The sequence below is a fragment of the Gasterosteus aculeatus genome, chromosome 8 (assembly GCF_964276395.1).
Source record: "Gasterosteus aculeatus chromosome 8, fGasAcu3.hap1.1, whole genome shotgun sequence".
NCBI classification, from domain to species: domain Eukaryota; kingdom Metazoa; phylum Chordata; class Actinopteri; order Perciformes; family Gasterosteidae; genus Gasterosteus; species Gasterosteus aculeatus.
Genome location: NC_135695.1, coordinates 16,287,179 through 16,299,377, shown reverse-complemented (window position 1 = coordinate 16,299,377; position 12,199 = coordinate 16,287,179). Strand labels below are relative to the sequence as shown.

General features: G+C 45.0%; 1 protein-coding gene across 1 annotated transcript in view; it reads left to right on the top strand.

The window, feature by feature from the left end:
• The window catches only part of insrb (insulin receptor b), a 67,140-nt gene that overhangs the window by 48,225 nt on the left and 6,716 nt on the right, over window positions 1-12,199 (top strand). Inside the window, exons 3-14 of the mRNA XM_040184073.2 lie at window positions 788-996; window positions 1,107-1,240; window positions 6,362-6,501; window positions 6,688-6,832; window positions 6,912-7,126; window positions 7,495-7,621; window positions 8,072-8,322; window positions 8,972-9,139; window positions 9,246-9,444; window positions 10,342-10,468; window positions 10,839-10,992; window positions 11,360-11,508. Of these exons, the coding sequence (XP_040040007.2) occupies window positions 788-996; window positions 1,107-1,240; window positions 6,362-6,501; window positions 6,688-6,832; window positions 6,912-7,126; window positions 7,495-7,621; window positions 8,072-8,322; window positions 8,972-9,139; window positions 9,246-9,444; window positions 10,342-10,468; window positions 10,839-10,992; window positions 11,360-11,508 (2,018 nt within the window). The remainder of the gene's footprint in view (window positions 1-787; window positions 997-1,106; window positions 1,241-6,361; window positions 6,502-6,687; window positions 6,833-6,911; window positions 7,127-7,494; window positions 7,622-8,071; window positions 8,323-8,971; window positions 9,140-9,245; window positions 9,445-10,341; window positions 10,469-10,838; window positions 10,993-11,359; window positions 11,509-12,199) is intronic.

The window sequence follows — 12,199 nt, the reverse complement described above, 5'->3', positions numbered from 1 at the left end:
TTGCATTCACTAGTTGTCCAAATACGTGTCAGCATGCCGATTACGGTGGGAGTTGTCTGATTGTGTCCTTGAATGCTAATTAGTGTTGGTCTAATATTGTGCAAATTGAGTAGATTTTCAACACAACCCCAGAACACAGACGGGAGGTCATGCTGTTGTAGCCTTGATTCAACTTGTTGATGCAACAATTTTAGCAGCAGCGACTCGATTGACGTTCATGTCGGGGGTTCATTTGGGATCTTTGTTTCTCTCAACCTAGTGGTGTGTTAACATTACAGTCTGCAATCCATCAGCCAGCCAAGGGAATCGCTGATAAATCTTAGCTTTGTGTTTTTTTTAATTACGTTTTCTCTTTAAGGGTCGACGTTTGTTTCAGTTCCCCCCCTCCCCTCCCTCGATGGCAGCTCCAACTTTCTCCAGCAGCGAGGAACCACAAGGCCTCGGCCGAGAACACCTGTTTATAGTTCACGCAGCCATGTTCATGTGTTTGTACTTCCACAGCAAACATGCATGCGGTTCCCTCGCTGCTCACAGATCAGAGCGAACCACCACTCGGTGGCCATTTTGACCACAGGGGGCTCCGCTCATTTGGCCCCTTCTTGTTTTTTAACGTTTGGCGAGCTGTTAAATGCCAGACACGGCGTCTGAGAAAGCGACACGTCTCTGCCTACCAACGCAATTTTTATAGAGATACTAATTAGGGTAAAAAAAAAAACATTACTAAATCTGTGTGTACAGTCGTTAACCTCGTCCTTACGTTTTGTCCTCCCCCTCTGTTTCTCCTCAGTGTGCCTGGACAACTGTAGGCATAGTGCGTGTAACCACAAGGGCCAGTGCTGCCATGACCAGTGCCTCGGCGGCTGTTCTGAGCCAGGTAATGCAAGTAGCTGTGTGGCCTGCAGGAACCTCCAGCACGGGAATAACTGCATGGAAAAGTGTCCTCCTGGATACTACGTCTTCAGGGGCTGGCGCTGTGTCAGCTTTTCCTTCTGCCAGGTTGGTGATAATTCAAATTCTTTAAGGTTGACTCTTATAATGTCGACACAGTAAACTTACATACGCAGGTGAAAGCAATCGTTTAATTTTTTATTTTTTTTTCAAACCAGGAGCTCCACAACCAGTGTAAGGATTCTAAGAAGTTGAACCAGGACCGAGAGTTGGGCTGCCACGAATATGTCATCCACAATGGAGCCTGTATTCCAGAGTGTCCGTCAGGATACACCACTATCAACTCCACTACGTACGTCCGGCACACACACACACACACACACGCACACACCTTTAATGCTACCATAAACACTGCCGTGATGGTGGCCGTCATTACACGATTGGAGAGTTAGTTAGTTTCCACCCACAACAAATCATTCTCCTGTGACAGTGGATTGTGGTCACTGAACACACTCAATAACCTTTGCACACAAAAGGTGATTGTGTTGGGAAGTTGATCAAACAGAAAGGGCTGCAGTAGTTTTCCTCTATGGAAAGTCTCCCCTGTGGAAAAGCAGCAGAGGAGTCAAGACACAAACATCACCTGCATCTCTGTTTGTCTCGGTATTAAACGTGAACAGTGTTGTTTGGCAGGTTGTAGGATTTACAAGTTCAGTGTCAATTTATAGCCTGTGAGGTATATGCAGAATACCGTATGAAAATACATATAGCTCATGGCTATAATGTCAGTTACTACTGGTATGATAAGTTTACCAAATGCCCAAAACACAAGTTTCTATATGGTCCTGAGACTACGTGTCAAATGAAAATAAATCCTCTAATCTCAGTTGCTGTGAATGGGTCCATGGGGTTTTCACAGCCTCCATCACATGTTCTCAATGATTACACAGCTGCATCAAGTCAAATCGTTCCCAGACTGACATATGCTTTAACACTATGTTAAAGTTTTTTATGGACTTTTCACATGCAAATTAAATCCGTGAACTTAATTTACTAAAACTGGGTTTTGTGTTGCGTACAGAAATATTTTTGTCAACCGAATGAAGCAACGAATGAAGCAACGTTTGTATTCATGCTGAAGTGGTGATTATTTTGGAAACAGCGTAGAAGGGTGCACTGAGGTGAAATAATGTGCCCAGGTCTTTATCCACCTAATAGCCAATTATTTTCCTATCCACGGGATTATTCAGAACCTGAGCTCAACAGTCCGTCTGGGACCTGTTCACTTAGTATGGTTGAGTGAATCTCATGAGATTACTTCCTATGAAATAATAGTAATAAGGATTGCTGGCTGATTGTCAGTACTTGCTGGATGTATTTAAACACAATAGTAATAGTAGTGTAGCTGGTTAAAAGTTTTAAAAAAAAGGTCAAAAATTTGGATAAAGGTGTCAGCCAGGTGCCTTTTGAATGTAAAAATAATGTAACAAAAAATAGTCTGGACGTCACCTGCTCCTGTTTAGCACACAGCTTTGCCTGCGTGTGGAACCGGCAAGGACACGACCTTGTTTAGCATACTTGAAGTAACCGGCGGTAGAGGAACATCGCTGGCCTCCTCACTTAGCGCCGGTAGCTGTTTGCTAAACGCAGCGGACACGTGTTTGTTTTGAGGCCCCAGCATGTGTTCTGAGACCTTTCCTGTTTTCGTGCTTTCAAAACACATACACAGGTGTGCACACTGAGGAACGAACGTATTTCAGCACAAACGGGGACGTATGTAACACTCCTGTTTGTTTTGTTTTTTGGCCAGGCATATCTGACTAAACGGCGCTCGCAAGAGTGGCCTGTTGAATACAAAAAAACTCGTATTATAAGCCAAGTCACCTACCAAGAAGTGGCCGACTTGTTGTGTGTTGTTGTGCTGTGACAAAAGACTTCAGAGAGTAGGAGTTCTGTTGCTGCGAAGACGGCGAGAGACACGCCAATGGAGTGTGGAGAAGAAAGTTAGCAGGCGATGGGGTGAAAACGAAGCACTGAGCTGCTTTTGAGCTTTTAGTTTTTTTTCCAATGAGATTTACCCAGAGATGTCTGCAGCGCCCGGAGCCGTAGTCGGGCCGGGTGATTGATGGTGTTTGTGTATCTGGCGTACCTGTGAATATTCAAGTGTTTTGCGTATACATTTGTGAGCACATGCATTTTGAGTGTTTGTTTGTGTGTGTGTGTGGCGAGCGTGTTCGCGACTACATTAGCTCGTTCCCAGTAAAGCGTTTGGTCGGGTTACTTTTTCCAGGTTCAGGCTGGGTGGGAGGGCGGGGGGGGTGGTGATGGTGGTATGTCCACTGTGTCCAGATGGAGGTTTATATATATAGAGAGTGATATATTTATTAGGTAAATAATAAACACCCTCGTGCGCGGAGCTTTAGTGCACCCAGCGGAAATGGGAAGAACATTTCAACAGAACATTAATCTTTCCAAAAAAACTTACTTTGGGTGTAAAAAAGAGAGATTGACTCTCTCCGTGTATGCTTCCATCCCGAAGGGATTATCAGCTGTTTAGAGAGAAAAGAATATTGCTTTAAGTCACATTCATACCCTGAGTTATAAGGCAGAATGTCATTCTTTGCGTGGTTACGTGTGGATGTATGTGTGGATGTTTTTATCAGGGGGCCTCCGTGTGTCTGTTTCGCTGCTATGGTTTGGTTATAGCGAGAACAAGCGTCATCATCACAGCGGCTTTAGCCTGGCAGACGCTACACCCACCCAGACAGACAGGCAACACACATTCTACATAGGAGTACACACACACACAGAACGACGAGGAGCGACACAGAGGAGAGGAGATGGTTGGCGTCCTGATTTTTCTGCGACGTCAAAAGACAATAAAGAATTCTTCCTGCCCTTTGCTGTGTGTCAATAGTGCTTTTGTATTAATTAATACATTTACCTCTGCAACATACGTCTAGATCCTTAGTATGCTTTGGGGCGGTCCTTGCCCAAAGAAGTTCTTAGTTGACAAAAAATATGATTTTGTTCACAATCAAGAGCTTAAAACCCCCCGAAATTACTCCTCTAAGAATCGCACTGAAGCACCCCTTTAAATCTTGAGTTTACAATCTATCCTTCACTTGGATATATTTTCTCTCTGCCTTCAACTGCCTCTTCAGCTGTGCGTGCGTGCTTGAGTGTGCGTGCGTGCGTGCGTGTGCGCGTGCGCACAATTGGTCTGGTTCCGCCGGGCTCGGGCCCAAAACCAAACCTGAGCGCCGGCTGCGGCCTCTGTTGCAGATGGTTCTAGCAGACCCTGCAGTCCGAGTCATGGAGTTCAGCCGGACAGAGGAACACTGTCTCTTTAAGAGCTGCCGCTGGGCTCTGCCTGTCTGTCTGTCTGCCTGTGCGTCTGTGTTTTTCAGTACAACAGCCCAAAACATTCTTTCTTTCCACACGGCAACTGGAGCATTACGGTCGAGAAGTTGAATATATGATTTTGTACGTGGGAGAAGGAATGAGAGAAACAATAATATGTATTTCTTACTGATGTTTAAGAGACAATTACAGTGTTTCCACTCGGCCATGAGTCTGAGAGGCGAAGCAATCATTTGGCCTTTGATTGACGGAAATTATTAAGAGCTTGATAAGATGGAAACTGGGAGAAGGCAGGTGTGTATTTGCGCTCTCTCTCTCTCTCTCTTTCTCTGGGGACGGGAAAAGCCAGACAAGGACCAAAACCACACCCCTGGGATCGAAGTGTTTGTTGCCCCCATGGTGAATGTCGTCCATAGCATCTCCTGTCTATTAACAGGCGAAAGGTTTGGGCACAATTTTGGTGAGAGTGTGTGTGTGTGTGTGTGTGTGTGTGTGTGTGTGTGTGTGTGTGTGTGTGCGTGTGCGCGCTTCCTGGAAAGGGGGATTATAATAAGAGTTGCATAAACATAGAATTAACTCGGGGTGAGCTTACAAATGCCAGTGCATGCAGAGCTCGCATGGTCCCCGCAGCGAACAACAGCATCCTTTGTTAGCTGCTCCCCGGGCCAGGGGCTGCTTTGAAAAGGTGCCTGCCAAGGCTGCTGCTGGATGTCATTTGTCTCCTCTTCTTTGAGTTTTGAATCCCCGATCGGACGGCTTCAAAATCTGATCCAGTGAACCATCGTCACCCCCAGCTCTCTATTTTAATTTTTTTTTATATAAAGAAGAAAAAAAAAAGAGCAGGCCCCTGATGAACGCGTTTGGTGGGCGAAGCTCACTTGTATATTTAGGTTTTTGGAGCAGACCAACCAAAAAGCAGCGTTTTAGTTTACGTCTCAGGCTGACCTTTGTGATCAGGGGGGTGTCGAAGCTGGAAGTGGAAGTAAAGGGAGGGATTATGTTCCTTCGAGAGGGCTTCTCATAAAAAGTGTTCATTTGTGAATGAAGCATCGGATCCCTTTTCTCTGTGTGGCGTGTACCCGGCTCACTAGACAAGGCCTGCCTTTTGTGAATGAATTCACTGAAAGGCAGCGCTATCAAGGCCTCATTGCTCAGTATACGTGTGTGTGTGTGTGTGTGTGTGTGTGTGTGTGTGCTTACGTGCACAAGCACATGTTTCCAGGGAGAGAATGCCACTCAGCGAGCTGAGAGAGGGGAATGCCTGTTAGAAACTGCAGATGGTGTTTCAGTCGTGTTGCTTTTGTTGTTTTTTGGTGCATTTGAGTGAGTGTGTGTGTGTGTGTGTGTGTGTGTGTTGTTTATGTGACAAGAAATGAAAGCAAAGGACCATGAAGCACTCTCCTATATTCCACGGTGCTAATAAAAATAAAGGAGGATCGGATGTGGCTGATGGATTCCGTAACCTAATTCCACGACTAAGAGCCTATGGATTCATTATGGGATATCAAATGAATTGAGAGAATTATACAGATTCACCTTTGAATCCATCATTTCATTCATTGAATGGAAAGGTTGTCTTTGATTTGAGATGATGAGTTTAAGAAAGGTGCAGTATTGTTGATTATTTGTCAATTTACGGTAATTATGGATATTGATCCCACGTTGGTTATTAGGCAGTCCTTTTTCTAATGTCATATTTATGGAAGTCGTATAAAGGAAGTTCTTGAATGAGCATTCTTATTTACAATTGCTGCATACGGATAGCAAAGAATATTTGGATCAAACTCAGCCATAAACCGCAACTAGAATTAATGTTCAGCTTAATTTCCTCAAACAGATTCCCTGTTGTTTTCAAAATGCCTCGTCATCCCCGGTCCCAGCTCACGTCACACGAGTACGTCACCGGGCCTGATCCAATTATGCGCCTTTCCATTTCTAATAACTGCACACCAAAACATTGCGGGCTCTGTAGTTTTGTCACTTTAGAATGTGCCGTGGACAATAATGTTCTCTGCCCGGGACATCAGCATAGTATTTTCTGCATTGCTCTAGACGTTGTTGTGTTTCTGGCTCTAATCTGTGCACGTGTCTCCACTCACTCTCTGTGTAGGTTGACCTGTTCGCCATGTGCAGGTCTCTGTCCTAAACTGTGTGCGGGAAACAAGACGATTGACTCTGTAACTTCGGCCCAGGCTTTGAGAGGATGCACCGTTCTCCACGGCAACATGATCATCAAGATCCGAGGAGGGAGTGAGTACTACCGCGCCTGCTGGGCCTCCAGTAGAGGCTCTGGTTCTCCCGCTGTGTCTGTCTCCTGCTCCCTCAGTCTCAGGCAATGTTGAGGACCTCCAGCCCTACTGTCTGTGTCTGATCGTACGACCGTCTGTGTTTGTTTCCTGGCCAAATCTTTACAATCAAATCTCCTTGTCCTTGCAGATAATATTGCAGCTGAATTGGAGGCTAGTTTGGGCCAGCTCGAGGAAATCACAGGACACCTGACTGTTCGCAGAGCCTACGCCCTGGTCTCCCTGTCCTTCCTCCGCAAACTGCGTGTTATCAGGGGCGAGCATCTTGAGGGAGAGTAAGTCTCGTCTCGTCTCTACTCTCCGCTCAGATCATTGTGTGCATTTCTTTATCCGGCTCCTCCCTGTCGCTCTCAGTGTCTTCGCCTTCTACGCGCTGGACAACCAGAACCTGCATGAGCTGTGGGATTGGTCCAAGCACAACCTGACCATCCATCATGGTCGTATGTTCTTCCACTACAACTCCAAGCTTTGCATGTCTGAGATCAGAAAGATGGAGAATGTGACGGGAACCAAGGAGCGCAACCAAAAGAACGACATCGCTGTACGCACCAACGGGGACCAAGCCTCCTGTAAGATACCCAGAATGTCAGACTGATGTTCATCCGATGGTCACCGCCTTACTGATGCCATTTCATTTAATGTTCTTAATATGCTCTAGATTTCTTTGTGCTAGCTGTGCTTTTTTGCCTAATGCTTTGTTTTTACCTCAAGATGAGCTCACAGTACATCACTTATGTAATCCTAAAAACAATGTTTGGATGAAATACTGTATTCACTTCTGCAGGTCTAATGTTGTGCAATATCATTTCAGACAAAATTATACCGTTAATGTCCTTTATTATTATGATTGTCCGTACCTCAGTAGCGTTGGGGTATTTGAGGTTGTACTGTTCTTTTACCAATAGCATGTGATAAGGATAGTGTGTTTCCCCCCCAGGTGTGACCAAGCTGCTGAAATTCACCTTGATCAAGACCTCATCAAATATGATTATGCTGAAGTGGGAGCCCTTTTGGCCTTCAGACTTCAGAGACTTGCTGGGATTTATGGTTCTCTACAAAGAGACGTAAGTATCTGACAAAAATCCCTGGACGTTCCCATACCACATGTACATGTATTCACACCTACGATCAGTGTTCCTGCAATACAGGCTACACACCAGGGGTTATTTTTAGCTACGGTTTGAATGTCATGTCAGTAACTTGACCAGTACGGCTTTTACTCTACTCTAACGTGTCCGAACTTGATTCTGAGAGGCTGGATGATGCATTCACCTCAACCATGCTAGTCCCCTGCATCGCTCTCTCTTTGCTGCAGCACTCAAACAAACAATAGGGAGACTCGATATATTTCAGACTGTTAAAGTTAAATACACATCAATGAAAATGCTTTATATAATCTTTAAAGCACTGACTTGTTTGTCTCCCCGTATTACCTTTTACCAGCATGTGCCATCTAATATAGTTTGAAGCTGTTTATCCGTGTTCTGTGATCTCTGTCTTTCCACCTGCTCCAGGCTGTACAGGAACGTGACGGAGTTTGATGGACAGGACGCATGCGGCTCCAACAGCTGGGCGATTGCCGACGTTGATCCTCCGCAACGTTCCACGGAGGGCAAGAAGGCGGATGATCCAGGGTACCTTATCCGACCATTGAAGCCCTGGACCTTGTACGCCATCATGGTCAAAACCCAACTATCTACGTCTGACGAGCAGCAGGTCAACGGAGCCAAGAGCAAGATCATCTACGTCCGCACCGATGCATCCAGTAAGTTACACCGCCTAAAGACGCGAGTGTGGATTGGTTCAGGAAATCCTATTTTTAGAGACTTTGATTTTCACTGACTCTGACTTCACAATGGGATGATAAATAAATGATAGAGAATCAAAATTTCGGATTGTATATTTAAAGTTGAAGAGAGACTAGTCAAATAATTGAATTCCTTTTGCAGCTGTAGATTTTTATGTGGATGTTGCACTGTGATACAATAGCTTAAATTCTAATTATAGGGTTATCTTTGGGTATATGATCACATTCAGAATTTCATTACACTGAATCTGAGCGTCAGAAAGGATAATGTGAACAAATGTATCAAGTTTAACTTCCAACTCACAATTCAAGTTCACACTTCAAGGATATTAAATTTACACTACCAGTTAAAAGTTTGAATCGGATTCAATTAAATGAGAAAGTGAACTTATGACTGGTACTGTACAATCCATCAGCGAAAAAACTTTGGTCCGGACGCGTTAAGTCCTTCAACTGCGTTTGTAGTTGAAGAACAGAAAATTCCAAGCAAAAAAATCAGGGAATCCATAAATAAATGAGGGGGAAGTGTTGTTTTTTTCCCACATAGAACCAAATTCCCTCTGTCACCGACATAGTTGTGACGGTTGATTCCCTCCATCCCCCTCAGAACCCTCGGTGCCTCTGGACCCCATTTCCTCCTCCAACTCGTCCTCTCAGATCATCCTGAAGTGGAAGCCCCCCACCAATCCCAACGGCAACATCACCCACTACCGCGTCATCTGTCGTAAGCAGTCTGAGGACAGTGACCTCTACAAGTTTGACTACTGCCTCCAAGGTCAGTATCCACTTGTTGGTGCATTCAAATCCGCCCCGAGTGGCTGTTTGCGAGCACTTTACATGTACTTGCGTGGCTTTCCCTCACGCCTATTTCTTCTGCCCAGGGATGAAGCTGCCGTCTCGTACCCCGACCCCCCCGGACAGTGAGGATGAGCAGAAGTGGAACCACACAGACGAGCCCACCTCAGGGGGCCGGTGCTGCGCCTGCCCCAAGACTGACTACCAGCTTAAGAAGGAGCAGGAGGAGATAGAGTATCGCAAGACCTTCGAGAATTACCTCCACAATGAAGTGTTCGAGAGCAGGTACACGCCCCGTATTCTAATTAAGTGCCAAAAAATTGGTAATGAAAATTCTGTTGCAACTTTTTCAAGATCAAGATAGAACTTCATTCATGTTAGTCAGGGGCTCAGTCATGCAGACCGCCATGTGGACTCAAACTCACACAAACACTCAAACTCACACACGCCTCAGCTGGATTTTGAACACATGCTGTCGAATCAGCCACGGTCAACTCCATACGCTGTAGTACACAAAGAACTCCTCGTGCTCTCACGCAAATGGATGAAGGAAAGGTCATGTTTTTCTTCTGCATGAGCAAGTGTCGGTTCCACATTAACAATGTTTCCCGGTACAGTGAAGGAGGGGCCTTGCAGCCCTGGGGTGAAGTGTGCTACTTAAGGACACTGATGGTGGTGATTTCGGAAAGAGGGAAGATCATTTTCGGATTTATTAACAGTGTTTCTTCCCGTCCTTCCGCAGCGTTGCACTGCAGGTGTTGTGTGTGCTAGTTAGTTGAGGTTCATGACCTTTGTGGTGGACCTACACTCACAACCACTAGTGAGGTGGCGCTGCTCGTTGGCACCACACAGGGGTGACAGTCGGTAGCCCTTCCAGCGGGGCATTGAATGGTATTCGTGGATATGTGTCATGCAGTCAGACTTGCAACTCACTGTAAAGGTTAGTGTGAGCAGGGGTCTTTACTGGCCTCCTCCACACTGCTGCTCCATCTGCCAGGTCCTGATTCACATGGTTCAAATGCTTCTGGCTTTTCTTTTTTGATCATTTATTGTACCTTTTCTGGGAGCCATTTGTGTTAGAGGACTGTGTGTAAAAGGCTCTTAAAAGGAACACTGCCCCCTTCAGGTTTTCGGCGGGCATTTCCTGTGACTTTTGCTTCACCTGTTGTCCTGTCTGTGCAGGCCATCTCGACGCCGGCGCTCAGTTGGAGTTGCCAACGCCACCCTGCCCTCATTCTTCCTCCCTGCAGCCCCCGGCCTGGCTTTCGGATCCACGACGGTCCCCCCTGAAGACGAGGAAGGATCCAAGGTCCTGCGCTGTTTGTCTTATTTGTCATTTTATGTGCTGATTGTTTTTTCTGTTCCGCATCACAAACGCTTATGTAATCTAAGAAAAAATCGAAACTCCTTTTTACATGTAACTCAAAATTCAAGTGTAACGGGAAAAAAAATGTTCTATTCAACTCTATGCGTTTCTTTCAACTTTGTGAGCCTCTAAGTTACATTCCGTAACATTAAAAGCAGACACATTTTTGTTTTTGTCCCCCCTGGAAAGAGAGCAAAGGAAAATCTCCTTCCTGTTCAGTCTAGCCTCAGAATGGCACATGAATGGCACTATTCTCCATTGAAATCACTGACACCGTTGAACTAATGACTTCTTTTTCATCTTTTCTGCTCAGGTGGAACTAAAAGTGTCCTCAAAAGAGTCAACAGTCATCTCCAACCTGCACCACTTTACCAGTTATAAGATAGAGATCATAGCCTGCAACAAAGTAAAAGACGTCGAACAATGCAGCTTGGCTTCTTTGGTCAGTGCTCGGACTATGCCAGAGGGTAAGAACAAGTACAAATGTCTCAGTGGAAATTTGAACTTAATGTTAGAATGATCAGTTATTGTTGAAGGTCCATAGGGAGGTGTTGATTGGTCGTTTGGCGTATAAATATATATATATATTTGGAGTATATATCAATTTGACAAACTGAACACACACACTGACATGAACATTAGCATTTAGCCTTTACCCATGGATGCAGCAAAGAAAGGGCCATGGGTCTCATCACAATAAACAAAATGTTTTAAACATGCATGGATGTCACATGTGCACAATCTGGGACAAAGTTTGCAACTAGAACATTGTGAAAATACAATGCTTCATACTGCTCACATTATGCGCTTGTCTTTAACGCGTGGTCCCCACAGAGAAGGCAGACGACATCCCGGGCACTGTGACCCATGAGATCGTGGCGGCCGAGCCTCCCTACGTGCTCATCAAATGGGACTCCCCTCGCTCCCCTAACGGCCTCATCATCCTGTATGAGGTGTACTACAGGAAGGTCGAAGACACAGAGGTCAGTACCAACCATCCCCAAACTTTTGACCCGTGCAAAAGCAAACCCACGCTACCACTGCGTGTGTTTGCATAGTGCCATACCTGTACACTACCGTGTAATTCTATGTGAGAATTTGTCTCTCATTGCTATTCATTGCGGCACTGCCTGACCCTAGGAGTCAGTAGCAGCTCTGTTACCGTAGTAACAGAGGCAGGGAGGAAGAGTCTAATGCAGTGGCAGGGAAGGAATGGCATCTCAGACAAAATCTCCTGCACTGCTACAAAAACACCATTTATTTAAACTGAGGTTTTTTTTATTGCACACTGTAGGACTAAACACATCATGCAGGCAGCAGACCGACTGGTTTGACTGTATTCATCAACTCATGGACAAAGTTGTAAATAGAGTTATACAGTTTAAAGTTTTCTTCTTTTGATACTCCCTCCCCATGATTTAATAAAAAAACTGTTGTTTATTCAATGTACCATGTATATAAAATACTTATTTACATTTTGATACTTATTTGGACTAAAATAAGTTGTATATTTATGTATATATATATTTATACAGTAGCATCCGTAGGTAGGCTGTAGCACCAGGACAACGGACGCAGACGCACACAAGTATCATTTTATGTGTCTTTCTGTTAATTGTCGTCACAATGTTTACACATTTTAAATTTGCACATTCTAAATGATGTTATTCTTGT